The sequence below is a fragment of the Pavona decussata genome, unplaced genomic scaffold (genome assembly GCF_977016875.1).
Source record: "Pavona decussata unplaced genomic scaffold, jaPavDecu1.1 SCAFFOLD_186, whole genome shotgun sequence".
NCBI lineage: Eukaryota > Metazoa > Cnidaria > Anthozoa > Scleractinia > Agariciidae > Pavona > Pavona decussata.
This window is the reverse complement of record NW_028145595.1, coordinates 1,627,605-1,647,260: the sequence shown is the minus strand read 5'-3', so window position 1 is coordinate 1,647,260 and position 19,656 is coordinate 1,627,605. Positions and strand designations below refer to the sequence as shown.

The window sequence follows — 19,656 nt, the reverse complement described above, 5'->3', positions numbered from 1 at the left end:
CCATGAGCTCTTTTATTTTTAATGCTATTTTAATAGAAATTTACGTGACATTAAATTACAGCTACGATATACATGCAGTACAGAAAGTACATTAAGAGTTCATAACATATCTACATGAATGTGTTTCTCTGTCTGCTTTTTAAAAAAAAACAATTCTTTTTCTTAAATGTTTCTTATTTCTCTCTTAAGTTTGTTGTTTTGCTTCGCTTTCTACAGAGCCAAATGCTCCTCCAGTCAATCTCCAGGGTCACAACACCAGCTCTACCAGTATTGTGGTTGAATGGGGTGAAGTTCCAGCAGCTGATCAAAATGGTATTATACGAAGTTACACAGTTACTTTCAACGCTTTACCTAGTGGCAGTCGGAATACCGAGGTAGTGAATGCTCCGGCACAGCAAGCAACACTGACAGGTCTGCATGAATACACCAACTACAGCATCACAGTGTTTGCAACTACTGCAAAGGGAGATGGAAATGTTAGCAATCCTATCATTGTCATCACAGATGAAGACAGTAAGTCTCCATGAGCTCTTTTATTTTTAATGCTATTTTAATAGAAATTTACGTGACATTAAATTACAGCTACGATATACATGCAGTACAGAAAGTACATTAAAAGTTTATTTCATATCTACATGAATGTGTTTCTCTATTTTCTTTTTGAAAATACAATTCTTTTTCTTAAATGTTTCTTCTTTCTCTCTTAAGTTTGTTTGTTTGCTTTGCTTTCTTTTCCCGAACAGGGCCAAATGCTCCTCCAGTCAATCTCCAGGGTCACAACACCAGCTCTACCAGTATTTTAGTTCAATGGGGAGAACTTCCAGCAGCTGATCAAAATGGTATTATACGAAGTTACACAGTTACTTTCAACGCTTTACCTAGTGGCAGTCGGAATACCGAGGTAGTGAATGCTCCGGCACAGCAAGCAACACTGACAAGTCTGAATGAATACACCAACTACAGCATCACAGTGTTTACCTCTACTGCAAAGGGAGATGGAAATGCTAGCAATCCTATCATTGTCATCACAGATGAAGACAGTAAGTCCGCTTGAGCTATTTTATTTGTAATGCTTTTATTGATAGGAATTTTATTAACATTAGGTTCTACTTTAATTTAATGATATACGTGTAATGCAGTTAGTACGTTACGATTATAAAGTTTCTTTCCTCTTTGTTCGTATATTTATTTTGCTTTCTTTTCATGCACAGGGCCAAGTGCTCCCCCAGACAATCTCCAGGGGCACAACACCAGCTCCACCAGTATTGTGGTTCAATGGGGAGAAGTTCCATCAGCTGATCAAAATGGCATTATACTGCATTACACAGTTACTTACAAGGCGTTACCTAGCGGCAGTCCACAAACCGAGGTAGTGAATGCTCCAACAAAGCAAGCAACATTGACAGATCTGAATGAATACACCAACTACAGCATCACAGTGTTTGCTTCTACCGGAAAGGGAGATGGAAATGTTAGCAGTCCTATCATTGTCATCACAGATGAAGACAGTAAGTCTCCATGAGCTCTTTTATTTTTAATGCTATTTTAATAGAAATTTAAGTGACATTAAATTACAGCTACGATATACATGCAGTACAGAAAGTTCATTAAGAGTTTATGTCATATCTACATGAATGTGTTTCTCTATTTTCTTTTAAAAAATACACTTCTTTTTCTTAAATGTTTCTTATTTCTCTCTTAAGTTTGTTTGTTTGCTTCTCTTTCTTTTCCCGAACAGGGCCAAATACTCCTCCAGTCAATCTCCAGGGTCACAACACCAGCTCTACCAGTATTTTGGTTCAATGGGGAGAAGTTCCATCAGCTGATCAAAATGGTATTATACTGCGTTACACAGTTACTTACAAGGCGTTACCTAGCGCTAGTCCACAAACAAAGGTAGTGAATGCTCCAACAAGGCAAGCAACATTAACAGGTCTGAATGAATACACAAACTACAGCATCACAGTGCTTGCCTCTACTGTAAAGGGAGATGGAAATGTTAGCAATCCTATTATTGTCATCACAGATGAAGACAGTAAGTCCCAACGAGCTCTTTTATTTTTACTGCTATTTTAATAGAAATTTACGTGGAATTAAATTACAGCTACAATATATATGTAGTACAGAAAGTACATTAAGAGTTTATATCATATCTACATGAATGTGTTTCTCTGTCTGCTTTTTAAAAAAACAATTCTTTTTCTTAAATGTTTCTTCTTTTTCCCTTAAGTTTGGTTTTTTTGCTTCGCTTTCTTTTCCCGAACAGGGCCAAATGCTCCTCCAGTCAATCTCCAGGGTCACAACACCAGCTCTACCAGTATTTTGGTTCAATGGGGAGAAGTTCCATCAGCTGATCAAAATGGTATTATAAGAAGTTACACAGTTACTTACAAGGCGTCACCGATAGGTAGTCCACGAACCGAAGAAGTGAATGCTCCAACAACACAAGCAATATTGACAAGTCTGAATGAATACATCAACTACAGCATCACTGTGTTTGCCGCTACTCTAAAGGGAGGTGGAAATGTTAGCAATCCTATCATTGTCACCACAGATGAAGACAGTAAGTTCCCTTCCGCTGGTTTATATGTAATGCCTTTATTAATAGAAATGTACTATTACCTACCAGTTACAACCAGAGAATCACACAGACAGTGTTCAAGTTGGTCGCAATGATTGTCGTAAGAACATAACGGGACTAAAGGAATATGTGAACTACAATGTCACGGTGTTTGCAACTACCGTGAAAGGAGATGGAACGTTCAGTAGTCCTGTTCTAGTTGTTAGAGCCGACCAGGATAGTAAGTTAATTTTTTTTTGTTAAGGTGATTCCATCGAAAGAAAGTTTGTAATGAGAATGTTTTGAAAATCTCTACAGATGTTAAGTACATCTAGTAAATCAGAAAAATAAAATAAAAAGAGGGGGTCACCGTACTTGTTTTCGCCCTAGAGTGCTGTGACCTCAATATTAAAAGAGCTAGTCTTCAGCGAGAAGCGCCCACTACTTCCAGAAAGTTAGTACTGACAATGAAATACTAGCATTTTTCTTATAACAGTACTGTAACTTTGTAGTAAAACGCCATAAAGTGGCTAAATAAATTAATGCCATAGCATAATAGGGGACATTCGAGCTGTTGTACGCTTCCCGCGAAACGTCCAAAATTGATCGTAGTAGTGATTCCACAATAATTTTTCGGAATTGAATAATGAAAAATTTTTGAAACTGGGATATAACTAAGAGAGTCGTATTTTCTTTAATTTCGTTGAATAAAAAATGGGGGTCACCGTGCTTGTTTAGAAGAAAAGGACCATTTATTTTCCTGCCGAGCTTAACCTCAAGGAAATCCCGCAATGTTGTGCGTGCGCGCGCTCGTGCGCTCGCTAAATGACGCCAAAAATTATGCGCAGCAAGGATGCGCAATGCAATCCAGTGGAATCACCTTAAGCCTCTGAGATTTTCCAGTCGTGAAATATTTTGCTTAATTGATTGATTACAATTGGTCAGAGTTTACTAGGACTAGGTGCACCACTTTTAATGTTCTACTCCGTTGGTGGAAAGAACAAAAGAACAAACAACAGAACAATCATTCTTGCCCTAAGAAGCAATGCAATGCAGATGGCACGATTTGTTTACTTAGCAATGACGTAATGTGCGCCAGTGGTATCTATCGAAACAGTTCAGTAAGGGCTACTGAAATATCCAGTTGAAACATCCTCATTGAACTGTAGGAGACAACTTAAATTATTGGGTTTTTTTAACTTTTCAGATTGTACTTTTGAAAAGTTTGGTGTTGAAAAACTTGGCACGTAATTGCAGCAAAATATTAGTTTGGTATAAGCAGTTTTCAGCAACGCGCAGGTTTTTCCAAATCTGAATGATGTTTCTGAAAGTGCTCCTAGTTTGACATGTTACATGGCTACTATAATTGCGCTTTTGTATAGAACAGTATAATCAAGGACCGATTATTATATGCTGGATTATCGAAAATCATTAATGAAAGGCTTCTTCGTGTGGAGTATAAATATACATGTAAAAGCATGATATTGCTGTGCAAGGAAACCCAAAACGTAAGTACAGTTTTCTGTACAAAGTTGAAAGCGGCTCGAATATTTATGGATACATTAACAAAACAGAGATTTTCAATCACAAAGACTGTAGAATTAACTAAATTTGTTCAAGGGCATCACCCTCAATAACTCAAACTTTTTATTTCTATATTAGGACCTGATGGTGCTCCACAAAATGTGAGAGGATATAACACCAGCTCAACCAGCATCTTAGTCTCGTGGGATGAAGTGCCAGCGGATCAACAGAATGGTATCATAACAGGTTACACCATTACCTTCCAGTCACAAACAGAGAATCACAACGGAAGCGTTTCAGCTGGGCCCATTGATCGTCAAAGGAACATAACGGGACTAAAGGAGTATGTGAACTACAATATCACGGTGTTTGCATCGACAGCGATTGGAGATGGACCACACAGTAGTCCTGTTGTTGTTAGAACAGACCAGGATAGTAAGTATCGTCCACAATTTTTTTAGCACATCAGAAGTCGTATAATCTGAGAATTTTAACCCTCTGCAGAGCTTCCACGTGCGTAATAATCCCCTTCATAGTGTGCTAAACTGTGAATATCCATCACTTACGTGTTGGTTTCACAGCCGACCTTTTTGAGAAATTGTATGGCTGCTTTCGTGATATACTCATCATTTAAAAGTACCGAAAGATACACCACAATCCTCATAAACAAGTAAAACTGCATACACTTATAAATGTACTATCAACATTCGTGATTGAATATCTATTGATCAAAAAGATTGGGTACTTTACAGTTAAACAATATTGAGAGTTCTCCCTCGGCAATTTCATACCCGTTCTCACCATTTTTGGGGAAAAGTTTTCTGGATATGTTTTTTCTCTAATTTTAACATATTACGTGTCAAAAAAATTGCATGTTCAAATTCTTTCCTAAATGACAACATACCCAAAGAGTGTAATATCCTTGATAAACTACATGCACATCATCCAACAGGTTAGCACGCTTTACTAATGTACATTGAAATCCCGAAAAAACAAAGTGATAACGGATCGCAAAAATGTGTTCTTTATAATGGAGGAGAGAGGGAGTAAGATTGATTGTCTGGGTTGGGTTCGTTATAGCAAGGATTTTAAGACACCGGGGTTAGTTAAATCGAAGTAATTTTTGTTCACATTTTGCTGGAGCTTAGGCTGTGCTGAAAAAAAAAATCGTTCGTTATATGCGGGATCTTCGTTATTAAAGTGTTTGAAATATAGAGGTTCTGCTGTGTTACCTAAGCTGTAAACTGCAAGGATCTGATGTCGACTCACAAAGAATTTGCATTCCACTTCAGTACCTGATGGTGCTCCACAAAATGTGGTTGGACGTAACAGCAGCTCAACCAGCATCTCAGTCTCGTGGGATGAAGTACAACTGAATCAACAGAATGGTATCATCACAGGTTACACCATTATCTACCAGTCACAAACAGAGAATCATAATGGAAATGTTTCAGCTGGGGCCAATAATCGTCAAAAGAACCTAACGGGACTAAAGGAATATGTGAACTACAACATCACGTTGTTTGCATCTACTGTGAAAGGAGATGGGCCACACAGTAGTCCTGTTCTTGTTGTAAGAAGAGATCTGGATAGTAAGTACTTCATTTTGCCACAATGGTCAAATTGTGACCGCAGATGTTTGCTTAAAGTTGTTGAGTTCAATTGGGTACAGTTCACGTCCTTAACAGCAAGCTTTATGTGGTTCTCGTCTCGTTTCCAACTATGAAACCGTTTCCCGAGTATAATCTCTACTAAGTAGTCGATACCAATAAAATGAAACAATATAATTTATAAACTGGTCGCCATTCGTAGATGGAGCATTGTGTAGACTGAATTACTGATCAAAGGCCTCTTTGTAGAAAGAACTAGAAAAGGTGAACATGAAACGGCTAGGACCTCATCCATAAATCCTACCGCATAAAATATTGTTTCTTAATGAAATTCTACTGAAGTCTGCAATAGCCTATCTTTTAAATGGGAAGGGGGTCGTAAATGGGATCCCCATATTATGCCGTAAAAAACACCTTGGGGCCCAAGTATAATATACCGTATAATGTACATGGTGTCAGACTCACAGGTGGTCCTTTAGAAGACCCAGGATTGCTTAAATTTGTCGTTTTCTTCATTAGAACCCCATGGTGCTCCACAGAATGTATCAGGACATAACATCAGCTCAACCAGCATCTTAGTCTCGTGGGATGAAGTGCCAGCAGATGAAGAGAATGGCATCATCACAAGTTACACCATTATCTACAAGTCACTAACAGAGAATCACAATAGAAGCGTTTCAGCTGGGCCCTATGATCGTCAAAAGAACATAACGGGACTAAAGGAATATGTGAACTACAATATCACGGTGTTTGCATCTACAGTGATAGGAGATGGACCTCCCAGTAGCCCTGTTCTTGTTATTAGAACAGACCAGGATAGTAAGTGTCTTATCACATTTTTCCAGTCACTCAAAAGTTGATTGACCAATTTAATGAGCTTAATATATAAGAGTACACAAAGCGTGTTTTAAGGTGCTCAACGAATATAAGAATGGCACATAGATAAAATTGTTTGGTCCTTCAAATCTCTCTTTTCGAATATGAAACAGCTATCAACTGAATTATATTTCCTTCAAATGGGGATAATGTCCTTCATTGAGCCGGAAATACACTTGCTTTACTTAATAACACTGGTTATCGCTCGCCTTCTTTACTGAAAAAAAAAACACGTAAAGTTTTGAATCTGTCCATGATAACAAGAAGTTGACTAAACTGTACACAGCAGCCCAGTATTTATCTATCATCACAATCTAAATAAACACATTTATCACTTGCAAAAGGATACAGTTTATGAAAGATAGTCAACCCCAAATAATCCTAAGTAAACTTTGACATTTCATATTAGGACCTGATGGTGCTCCACAAAATGTGAGAGGACATAACACCAGCTCAACCAGCATCATAGTCACGTGGGATGAAGTACCAGCGGATCAACAGAATGGTATCATCACAGGTTACACCATTACCTACCAGTCACAAACAGAGAATCACAATGGAAATGTTTCAGCTAGGCCCAATGATCGTCAGCGGAACATAACTGGACTAAAGGAGTATGTGGACTACAACATCACGGTGTTTGCATCTACTGTGAAAGGAGATGGGCCACACAGTAGTCCTGTTCTTGTTGTTAGAACAGACGAGGATAGTAAGTAATTACTGTGAGAAAGGTTGTATGATTGTCCCAGCACATATGTTTTTAATCTGATAAGTTTGACTATGTATAGGCCACATGTGCAAAAGAGTTTCCTCTTTAGTGTGTAAGGCCGTGAATATTTGTGAGCTGTGTGATGGTTGTTTCATAGCACGTTTTTGCGTGTTACTAGCTCTAATATTTAATGGATACTTTCCTTGTTTAGTCTTCTTAAAAATACCCAAAAGAAACGCACAAATCCTCAAATCACAAAAGTTCTCAGATTTAACTTAAGTTATTGAATAGATCATCATCCTCAATAACACAAACCTCCATTTCTATACCAGAACCTGATGGTGCTCCACAAAATGTGAGAGGATATAACACCAGCTCAACCGGCATCTTAGTCTCGTGGGATGAAGTGCCAGTGGAGCAACAGAATGGCATCATAACAGGTTACACCATTACCTTCCAGTCACAAACAGAGAATCACAATGGAAATGTTCTAGTTGGTCGCAATGATCGCCAAAAGAGCATAACGGGACTAAAGGAATATGTGAACTACAATATCACGGTGTTTTCATCAACAGTGAAAGGAGATGGACCGGACAGTAGTCCTGTTTTTGATGTTAGAACCGACCAGGATAGTAAGTTAATTTCTGTAGTTAAAAGATTCTCTATTAATTTCTAAAGCCGGGAAATATTTTGAATTCGTTGATTGCAATTTCTCAGAGTTTACTTGTGTAAAAAGTGCTCTTGATTAAGGGCTAGACGAACCGTTTGCAATGTCCTACATTATTGGTCGAGAAAACAAAAGAACGAACAACAAAACGAACAATTCTCCTAGCCTTCGACTACAATGCAGATACAGGTGATCAAGGTGTGATGAAAATAGAGCGTCTGAAGGGCAACGACTTTCTACTTAATTTAAGGTGGCTCTATATGGTTACTTAGTTATGAAGTAACGTGCGCCAGTGGTATTTATCGATAGCCTATTTGTTGAATTTTTGATTTTTTTTTTTTTTTTTTTTTTTTTTAACAGTTCAGTTAAAGCTACTGAAATAACCCAGTGGTGCTCCGTCATTAAACTATAGGAATCACTTTCTGAATGTTTTTCTGAAGTTTTCAGATGTAGATGTAAAAAGCTGCTTGGTGTGGGGTTGAAAAACTTGGCACACAATGGAAGCAAAATGTTAGTTCGGTATCAGCAGTCTTTCAGCAAAATTGACGTTTTTCCAAAACTGAAAGATCTTTCGAGAATACTCTTCGCGTGAAGGTTAGATTGCTACTAAAATTGCATTTTGTGTAAAACAGTAGACTCAAACACCGACTATTGTTTGTAGGATTGTCAGAGTCATTATTAAAGGCTTCCGCGTACAGATTATATATAAACATATAAAAATGTGATATTGCTCAACAGGAACCAAAGCGTTGGCACGATATGCTATACATGAAGCGTTTCGAATATCTCTGGAAACTTGGAAAAAATAGAGGTTGTTCATCACAAAAGATCTCAGATTTAATTGAAGTTATTGTATGGATCATCACTGGCCTCAATAACTCAAACTTTCCATTTCTGTACCAGAACCTGATGGTGCTCCACAAAATGTGAGAGGATATAACACCAGCTCAACCAGCATCTTAGTCTCGTGGGATGAAGTGCCAGCGGATCAACAGAATGGTATCATCACAGGTTACACCATTACCTACCAGTCACAAACAAAGAGTCACACAGGCAGTGTTGAAGTTGATCGCAATGATCGTCAAAAGAACTTAACGGGACTAAAGGAATATGTGAACTACAATATCACGGTGTTTGCATCTACTGTGAAAGGAGATGGACCACACAGTAATCCTATTCTTGTTGTAAGAACCGACCAGGATAGTAAGTTAATTTCTGTAGTTAAGCTTCTCAGTTAATTTCTCCAGCCGGGAAACATTTTGAATAGGTTGGTTGAAATTTTTTAGAGTTTACTTACGTAAACAGGGCTCTTGATTCAGGGCTACACGAACCGTTTGCAAGGTGCTGCATTATTGGTCGAGAAAACAAAAGAAAAAAGAACAACAGAACAATGCTCCTACCTTTGAAATACAAAGCAAACGCAGTGATCAGAGTGAGGTGAAAATAGAGCTTTTGAATGTTACAGGCTTTCTACCTAATTTAAGGTAGCTCTATATGGTTACTTAGTCATGAAATAACTTGCGCCATTGGTATCGATCGATAGCCGATTTCTTGAATTTTTTTTATCTTTATCAGTTCAGTTAGGGCTACTGAAATAATCGAGTGCTGCTCCGTCGTTAAATTATAGTAACCAAAATTAAAATGTTTTTCTGAAGTTTTCAGACGTACTTGTAAAATCTGTTTGGTGTGGAGTTGAAAAACTTGACACACGATGGAAGCAAAACGTTTTTTCGGTATCAGCAGTTAGTCAGCAAAGTTAACATTTTTTCACATCAGAAACATCTTTCTGGAAATACTCTTCACGTGAAGGTAATATTGCCACAAAGATTGCACATGTAGAAAACAGTATACCCAAGTATACCCCAGTATACCCAGCGAATAGTGTATGTAATATCACCGAAGTCCTTGTTAAAGGTTTCCTCGTACGGATGATATATATAAATATATAAAAAGTGATATTACTCTACAAGAACCAAAAGGTAGATACGATATGCTATAAAAAGTTTGAAGCTTTTCGAATATTTCTGGAAACTTGAACAAAACACAGGTTGTTAATCACAAACGTTCTCAGATGTAACTCAATTTATTGAATAGATCATCATCCTCAATAACAAAAACCTCCATTTCTGTAGCAGGACCTGATGGTGCTCCACAAAATGTGAGAGGATATAACACCAGCTCAACCAGCATCTTAGTCTCGTGGGATGAAGTGCCAGCAGATCAACAGAATGATATCATCACAGGCTACACCATTACCTACCAGTCACAAACAGAGAATCACAATGGAAATGTTCCAGTTGGACGCAATGATCGTCAAAAAAACATAACGGAGCTAAAGGAGTATGTGAACTACAATATCACGGTGTTTGCATCTACTGTGAAAGGAGATGGACCACACAGTAGTCCTGTTCTTGTTGTCAGGACAGACCAGGATAGTAAGTTTATTCCTATGGTTAAGCTGCTCGTTTCGTTCTTTCAGACGGAAATTTTTAAAAAAAAATTATTGATTACAATTCTTCAGCGTTTACTTCTGCAAAAAAGGCTTTTAATTTAGGGCCAGCTTCGCCGTCTAGCTGCAATGTCCTACATTAGTGATCGAGAGAACAAAAGAACGAACAACAGAGCAATGCTCCAAGCGCTAAAAATAATGCAGATACAGGTCATCAGAGTTTAGCGAAAACAGGGCTTGTGAAAGGTGAAGGCCTACTGCTTTATTTAAGCTGGCTGCATGAGTCTACTTAGTTATGACGTAACGTGCGCCAGGGGTATATATCGATAGCTGAAGCGCCCTAATTGAACTATAGGAACCACCTCGAATTATGTTTTCTTTCTGAACTTTTCAGATTGTACTTCTAAAGAGCTATTCTCTTTGAGGGTAGAAAAACTTGGCATATTATTGCAGCAGAATGTTAGTTCGGTATCAGCAGTTTACAGCAAAGTTTATGATTTTCCAAATCTGAAAGATTTTACTGAGAATACCCCTCACGTAACAAGTAATACATGGCTTATGTAATTGCACATTGTAAAAAACGGTATTTACGGAAACATAAACAAAGTACAGGTTCTCAATCACAGAAGGCCACAGAATTAAATCAATTTATCGAAGGGATCATCACCCTCAATTACTTAAACTTTTCATTTCTATATATATATCAGGACCTAATGGTGCTCCACAAAATGTGAGAGGATATAACACCAGCTCAACCAGCACCTTAGTCTCGTGGGATGAAGTGCTAGCAGATCAACAGAATGGTATCATCACAGGTTACACCATTACCTACCAGTCACAAACAGAGAATCACAATGGAAGCGTTTCTGCTGGGCACAATAATCGTCAAAAGAACATAACGGGACTAAAGGAGTATGTGAACTACAATATCACGGTGTTTGCATTTACTGTGAAAGGAGATGGACCACACAGTAGTCCTATTCTTGTTGTAAGAACAGACCAGGATAGTAAGTTAATTTCTGTAGTTAAGCTTATCAGTTAATTTCTCTAGCCAGCAAATAATTTGAATTCGTTGGTTGCAATTTTTCAGAGTTCACTTGTGAAAAAAGGGCTCTTGATTTCGAGGTAGACGAGCCTTTTGCAATGTCCTACATTATTGGAATGTTCGGTATCAGCAGTTTTAAAAGTTTCACGTTTTTCCAAACTGAAAGATCTTTCTGAGAATACTGTTCACGTGATGGTTAGATTGCTATAGAATTTATTGTTTGCAAAAACGGGCTGTGCGAGCTATTACCAATTCAGACTATAGAGCACATTCTGCTCCTTTAATCTCCAAATTAAAAATTTTAAACATTTATCAAATCAACACGTTTCAGATAGCGACATTTATGTACTTTTATCATAACAACCTTTTGCCTCCATCGTTTTTCAATTTTTTTTTTACAAACAGTCAAATTCATGGCTATAGCACCAGAACAGCCAACAATTATTGCGTGCATCATTGCCGAACTAATCGGAAAAAATTCGCAATTCTTTACCAAGGTCCAAAGATCTGGAATTCCCTTCCTGTTACAATCACTTGTCTGTCATGTTTTCTCGACTTTAAGAAAAAACTCCTAGAGTTTTTGGTAAAATAATTACTGAATTGGCAAAGCCGCACACTTGTAGCACTATATATGTAAGCATATTGTTACGTACGAGGTGGCCTCAACTATAAGCCTGGTGCCTTCCAGAGGTCACCTCGACATACATTAAACTATGGATAAATTGTAAATATATTGGAAGCAATGGCAAATAAATGTCAATGTCAAAATTGCATTTTGTAGTAAACAGTACACTTAAACAGCGACTACTATATGTAGGATTGCCCAAGTTATTGTAAAGGTTTCCTCGTACAGATGATTGCCGAAGTTATTGTTAAGGTTTCCTCGTACAGATGATATATAAACATATAAAAATGTGATCTTGCTCGACAAGATACCCCAGAGCGTAGGTACGATATGCTATACAAAGTTTAAAGCTTTTCGAATATTTCTGGACACTTGAACAAAACACAGGTTGTCAGTCACAAAAGGCTGCAAAATTAACTCAATTAATTAAAGGGACCATCACCCTCAATAACTTTTCATTTCTTTTTCAGAACCAGCTGCTCCACAAATTGTGAGAGGATATAACACCAGCTCAACCAGTATCTTAGTCTCGTGGGATGAAGTGCCAGCAGAACAACAGAATGGTATCATCACAGGTTACACTATTACCTACCAGTCACAAACAGAGAATCACAATGGAAGCGTTTCTGCTGGGCACAATAATCGTCAAAAGAACATAACGGGACTAAAGGAGTATGTGAACTACAATACCACGGTGTTTGCGTCTACTGTGAAAGGAGATGGACCACACAGTACTCCTGTTCTTGTTGTAAGAACTGACGAGGATAGTAAGTTAATTTCTGTGAAAAACCCCCATTTTATATGTGTCTGCCACCTAGAAAAGAGAAAAAACAAATGGGCTTCACTTTATTTCCCGAAATGTTAGCCGTAATTTCCATTATTCACTATCGACACACAGTGAAAGGAGAAGCTCTCCTCTTATCCAATGGAAAAATTCTTGCTAAAATGACGGCTAGACGTGTTTTTCATCTGCTGTAAAGCATGAGATAAAATTTAAAACAAAACAAGAAATTCGACATTACGGAGTTGGTTAATAGTTTTTGTTCTTTGTTAAAAATGCAAAAAAAAGTTCAGATCATTATATGCCAGTTTAACCAATAGAAAAGTCTTTTGAGTGTATTCCTTTCTGTAGTAGTCAATAAATTGGTTATTCGGAAGTAACAAATGTTCTTACAGCTTTTTACAGAAGTTTACTTATTACAGATATCTGTAAAGGTTTTTGCTAACTTCATAAAAATGCACTTTGAAAGAGCTTTGGCTATGAGATAGAAAAATTTGACATAAACATTGGAACAGACAAAAGAGCCTTCTAAAGGCACTCTCAACTGCAAGGTTAACTGGCATTGATGAATGTCATGTTTGGTAGATATCACTCTTTTACTCTGATGCAATGGTTCCGCTGAAAGATGGACAGTGCCCTCGTGAGAGCACGTTTAATATACGAGACGTTAAAAAACTGAATTTTCTTAGTAGTAATGGAGGCTTCTCTACGAATAGATAAAGCCATATGAAGAAAATATGTCTGAGGGCAATTTGAAGCTTAAGGCTTTATTTCTAGATGCAGCATGCAGTTATTCAATAGTGACTGTCCTTAATTGGTCGAAGAATCCTCTAGTAAACTTTTCCTGATATCATGACTACATAGTTTTCCTCAGCAAAGTCGCTTCAAGTACTTAAATTATTGCCATTCATTCCTGACATTGTTTGTTATTGGTCATCGCCCACAGTAAATAAAACCTTCTATCTTCTCTAGAACCTGATGGTGCTCCACAAAATGTGAGAGGATATAACAGCAGTTCAACCCGCATCGTAGTCTCGTGGGAGGAAGTGCCAGCAGATCAACAGAATGGTATCATCACAGGTTACACCATTACCTACCAGTCACTTACCGAGAATCACAATGGAAATGTTTCTGCTGGGCCCAATGATCGTCAAAGGAACATAACGGGACTAAAGGAGTATGTGAACTACAATATCACGGTGTTTGCATCTACTGTGAAAGGAAATGGGCCACACAGTAGTCCTGTTCTTGTTAGAACAGACCAGGATAGTAAGTAAATTCTGTGGCAAACTGTTCGCTTTTTTATTTTAAATTGGTTAATATCATCTCCCAGTATCCCTACTGAATATTGACCCCAGAGTCTGTAAATAGTGGTATAAAATTGCATTGCTGTTCTCCCCCACACGCCTGAGGGCCTTATCTCGACGATTGTAAAATTGAAATAAATTACTTAAACGTCCGGGAAATGAACCTTTTATAAAACCTGCAATTGACTCGAATGGAGAAGTAGCGTTCTGCTAAGTAGCGGAGTGATAAGACGTCCACGCGTTTTTTAGGCAAGAAACGTTTTTGCAATTCAGTGAAAGGCCGTGTTTGCTTATCGTTTTCGTTTCAACAGCGTTTACGTTTTCCAAAAAAGAAAGGGTTTTCTGAGAATGCCCCTCACTTGGATGTATGAATGGATTAAGTTGCATATTGCAAAGGTCAATATATATGCTCAGAGTATTATTATAGCCTGCACTACTATCACCGTTTTGTAGAAACCTGATATTGTTGTACTGTACTCCCCAAAGGGTAGATGTAACTATGTTACGCATTTCTACGTTTGAAGCAGTTCCAAGATGTATGGAAACACGAACAAAACAAACCGTTTTCAAGGCATCATCACCTTCAATAACTAAAACTTTTTATTTCTATATCAGGACCTGATGGTACTCCACAAAATGTGAGAGGATATAACACCAGCTCAACCAGCATCTTAGTCTCGTGGGATGAAGTGCCAGCGGATCAACAGAATGGTATCATCACAAGTTATACCATAACCTACCAATCACAGACAGAGAATCACAATGGAAGCGTTTCAGCTGGGCCCAATGATCGTCAAAAGAACATAAAGGGACTAAAGGAGTATGTGAACTACAATATCACGGTGTTTGCATCTACAGTGAAAGGAGATGGACCACACAGTACTCCTGTTCTTGTTAGAACAGACCAGGATAGTAAGTAAATTTCTGTGGTAAACCTTCAGTTTATCTGTTCCGGCAGTATGTTCTTTCTACTGAACACGTTCTAAAACCATCGGGGATATTCTAAAACGGCGATTTTCTGGCAATATTAAGCTGATTTAGTCATTTTCGTGCCAATTCCTCTCCAAAGAGATTTAAAGGTGGCAATATTTAACAAAAATGTTGATAGTTTTGCTATGTGTTTTCTTCAGCCGGTAAATATTAGCTCATTTTATTCTTTCCCTTCCAATTTTTAAAATACAGTAAATCGAAATTTATTTCAAAATACTTAACTTTTCGCCCGTTCTATTCCGGGTTATACAGTTAGTGGTGAGTTTTATAGTTACGATTCTAGAATGCAAAGGTACATGGAAATTACCATGTACCTTTACGATTCTAGAATGCAAGGGTACATGGAAATTACCATGTTCCTTGACGGTTCTAGAATGCAAAGGTACATGGAAATTACCATGTACCTTTACGGTTCTAGAATGCAAAGGTACATGGAAATATCCATGTAGCTTTACGGTTCTAAAATGCAAAGGTACATGGAAATTTTCATGTACTTTTACGGTTCTAGAATGCAAAGGTACATGGAAATATCCATGTACGTTTACGGTTTTAGAATGCAAAGGTACATGGAAATTTTCATGTACCTTTACGGTTCTAGAATGCAAAGGTACATGGAAAAATCCATGTACCTTTACGGTTCTAGAACGCAAAGGTACATGGAAATTTTCAAGTACTTTTACGGTTCTAGAATGCAAAGGTACATGGAAATGTTCATGTACCTTTACGGTTCTAGAATGCAAAGGTACATGGAAATATCCATGTACCTTTACGGTACTAGAATGCAAAGGTACATGGAAATTTCCATGTACCTTTACGGTTCTAGAATGCAAAGGTACATGGAAATATCCATTTACCTTTACGGTTCTAAAATTAAAAGGTACATGGAAACCAGTTTCCATGTTCCTTTACGGATCTAGAATGTAAAGGTACATGGAAATATCCAAGTTCCTTTACGGTTCTAGAATGCAAAGGTACATGGAAATTTCCATGTTCCTTTACGGTTCTAGAATGCAAAGGTACATGGAAATATCCATGTACCTTTACGGTTCTAGAATGCAAAGGTACATGGAAATATCCATGTAGCTTTACGGTTCTAAAATGCAAAGGTACATGGAAATTTTCATGTACTTTTACGGTTCTAGAATGCAAAGGTACATGGAAATATCCATGTACGTTTACGGTTTTAGAATGCAAAGGTACATGGAAATTTTCATGTACCTTTACGGTTCTAGAATGCAAAGGTACATGGAAATATCCATGTACCTTTACGGTTCTAGAACGCAAAGGTACATGGAAATTTTCAAGTACTTTTACGGTTCTAGAATGCAAAGGTACATGGAAATGTTCATGTACCTTTACGGTTCTAGAATGCAAAGGTACATGGAAATATCCATGTACCTTTACGGTACTAGAATGCAAAGGTACATGGAAATTTCCATGTACCTTTACGGTTCTAGAATGCAAAGGTACATGGAAATATCCATTTACCTTTACGGTTCTAAAATTAAAAGGTACATGGAAACCAGTTTCCATGTTCCTTTACGGATCTAGAATGTAAAGGTACATGGAAATATCCAAGTTCCTTTACGGTTCTAGAATGCAAAGGTACATGGAAATTTCCATGTACCTTTACGGTTCTAGAATGCAAAGGTACATGGAAATATCCAAGTTCCTTTACGGTTCTAGAATGCAAAGGTACATGGAAATTTCCATGTTCCTTTACGGTTCTAGAATGTAAAGGTACATGGAAATTTCCATGTACCTTTACGGTTCTAGAATGCAAAGGTACATGGAAATATCCATGTTCCTTTACGGTTCTAGAATGTAAAGGTACATGGAAATTTCCATGTTCCTTTACGGTTCTAGAATGTAAAGGTACGTGGAAATTTCCATGTACCTTTACGATTCTAGAATGCAAAGGTACATGGAAATATCCATGTACCTTTACGGTTCTAAAATTAAAAGGTACATGGAAATCAGTTTCTATGTTCCTTTACGGTTTTAGAATGCAAAGGTACATGGAAATTTCCATGTACCTTTACAGTTCTACAATGTAAAGGTGCAGGGAAATTTCCGTGTCCCTTTACGGTTCTACAATTCAAAGGTACATGGAAATCAGTTTCTATGTTCCTTTACGGATCTAGAATGTAAAGGTACATGGAAATTTCCGTGTTCCTTTACGGTTCTACAGTGTAAAGGTACTTGGAAATTTCCATGTTCCTCCCGGCAACAGAATATAAAGAATATATAAAAAGATGTATTCATATATTGAAATAAACAGTGGTAAGTACGTTTCTTTGAAACTGAGTAATGTATGATTACACTTTGCTACATAAAACAACTTCTTATTAACCCAGTTTAGTTAAATATCAAATACCGGCCCTACATCCTAGAATAAGCGTCTCTCGAGTTAGCGCTACCGATGTTTCTCGAAAATTTACCTTGTACTTTCCCCTAACTTGCAACAACAACAAGAACAACAACAACACATCCTTCATTTAAACACGATACTCCTGCTAAGATGTAAAGTATAAAATTGGTTTGGGATTCACGGAAACTAAATTAAAGGTGAAAACCGATAAGTACCTGAGGATACTGAAGGAGATGATCTTTAGATGTCTTCTAATAGTCTCTATGAACAGTTTTCAGGCCTTAATGTATTATGATTTGAGAAAATCTCTAAATTTGAAATATGCTCTCCGGGCGCTTATTCGAGGAGTTTCGGTTATCGGCATGAATTAAAGCGGTGTGTTGTCTGTTGTGTAATTACATTTGTTTCAACAGTGTCAACTTATTTTTCTTTTGTTTTGTTTTTTTTGTCTCCTCTTATGAATAACTGTGTAAATATTTTAAAAGCATTGCAATCCCGGTGCAGTTTTCAGTCCCTGTTGGTGCCAGGTTTCTACAGTTTGAGACATTTTGTGGTTTGCTGAGCTGGTAAATGGTAGGAAATAAATGAAAATAAGAGTTACTTGTTTACTTCATGCTTATGATATTTTCTTCCCGTCCTGAAAATATAGGATTACTTTTAAGTTTTCCTGAGTCGTTGCATCTCCCGCACTCCCTCCCTGCCCAAGGAAAGAAAATGAAACACGTCCTCAGTCATTTAACTCCGCAACGTAAGTATGGTAGAAAATGATACACAGGATTCCTATTACCTGTACTGCTACAAAGATCAAGGACCCAAGTGGGCAAGCAGCCATATAACTCAAGAAATTCCTTGTAAAGCGCCACTGGTTTTTCTTTTTCGTGAGTATCCAACTTAAACAAGTTAGTTTTTTGATTGGAATGGATGCATGGATGCATTTTCCCCACTGACAAACGAAAAAAGTAATCGCATTCTGGTGAAGTCTATTGTTTTCTGTAATTCAAAAGCAGGGTACACGATTAGATGAAATTTTTACAATGGAGATAACTTTGCTTTCGTCGTTTGGAGAGAATAATTAAAGAACTAACGTAAATAAAGAACGAACGAGGTTTTGAATTATCTTAGTTCTGACTCAAGAAAAATTTTTTCAATGGCACAATGACAGTTTGGATTCAAAAACGGCTATAACAAAATAAACTCTACTTTGAGGCTTGAGTGATAACTTTATCGACAACAATAGAGAAATTTCTGTGTTTTTTTTTTTTTGTTTTTTTTTTCTTCCAGAACTCACCGTGACGTCTTTGTGTTGTTTTTGCGGCTTGGAGATATTCCAGCTCTACGTCGTAACCAATTTCTTTAAGTAGCCTAGGAACAAACTCCAAACAGAACAAGATCTTCTCCTGGCGTGGGAAGGCTATTAAGTAGAACAATTCAACATTGTGTCTTCCGCTGATTGACTTTAAAAGGGAGGAGTTCACGGTTCTGCGCATGTCCATGAATCAAAATACTTTTTCGCCTTTGCTCGCTATGACTCAAGCCTTTTTAATTTAATTCTTTGTTTATGAACCATTCGGAAGGGAATAGGTAACTCGGGTGGTAATTTATTCAAATGATTGCGTTATTTTGCATGTAAATAACTGTAAACACATCAACCGTGGAATAAATCCTACGGGTCAACGCTAAATTCAATATCGACAAATGAGTACAATCCACTAGCATTTTCTGTGAATTTTGGTCATCACTCATTTTGCTTGGACTAATAATAGAATGTGATTGCTGAAGTACATGTGAGTGGGATTTTTAAGGCCATAAAGTTGATAAGAAAGAGAAAAAGCAATTTGCACATGCACATGCGCTGAAATGTGAACCCCTCCCTTTAAGTTACGGAGGAACTTGTCAATCGTTTGCTCATCCCAGCTCTGGAAAATAGCCGTAAGTGAGGCTTATTTAGTCTCGAACAATTCTTATTGTTTTGCAAGGCTGCTTCGAGATAAGATTCCAGAAAATTGATATGATTAATTATTCAGTTTATCGTCCCCAATCCCTACCGATATCAAATAAAAGCTGCATTAATTGTTTACTATTATTTACTTTACTAGACCCCGGAATCGTTTTATGCGAGGTGTTTCTCCATTCAGTTGAGTG

The 19,656-nt window shown here is 37.5% G+C and overlaps 1 protein-coding gene and 1 long non-coding RNA gene across 12 annotated transcripts in view; one reads left to right on the top strand and one right to left on the bottom strand.

Annotated features, from left to right (window-relative positions):
* Positions 1–15,690, top strand: part of LOC146462639 (protein sidekick-1-like) — a 95,363-nt gene extending 79,673 nt beyond the window's left edge. For 5 of the 11 annotated variants that reach the window (XM_085085407.1, XM_085085406.1, XM_085085404.1 and 2 more), the window contains 16 exons: positions 217–513; positions 744–1,040; positions 1,212–1,508; positions 1,739–2,035; positions 2,267–2,563; positions 4,223–4,519; positions 5,377–5,676; positions 6,214–6,513; positions 6,980–7,279; positions 7,612–7,911; positions 8,850–9,149; positions 10,079–10,381; positions 11,103–11,402; positions 12,536–12,832; positions 13,819–14,115; positions 14,769–15,687. In XM_085085407.1, the coding sequence (XP_084941533.1) occupies positions 217–513; positions 744–1,040; positions 1,212–1,508; positions 1,739–2,035; positions 2,267–2,563; positions 4,223–4,519; positions 5,377–5,676; positions 6,214–6,513; positions 6,980–7,279; positions 7,612–7,911; positions 8,850–9,149; positions 10,079–10,381; positions 11,103–11,402; positions 12,536–12,832; positions 13,819–14,115; positions 14,769–15,073 (4,784 nt within the window). In that variant the 3' untranslated portion in view covers positions 15,074–15,687. Of the gene's footprint in view, positions 1–216; positions 514–743; positions 1,041–1,211; positions 1,509–1,738; positions 2,036–2,266; positions 2,564–4,222; positions 4,520–5,376; positions 5,677–6,213; positions 6,514–6,979; positions 7,280–7,611; positions 7,912–8,849; positions 9,150–10,078; positions 10,382–11,102; positions 11,403–12,535; positions 12,833–13,818; positions 14,116–14,768 lie in introns of all 11 variants that reach the window. The other 6 variants (XM_085085411.1, XM_085085412.1, XM_085085413.1 and 3 more) reach the window with 3 other exon arrangements.
* LOC146462638 (uncharacterized) overlaps positions 1–19,656 on the bottom strand; it is a 243,281-nt gene that overhangs the window by 208,890 nt on the left and 14,735 nt on the right. The window lies entirely within an intron of this gene.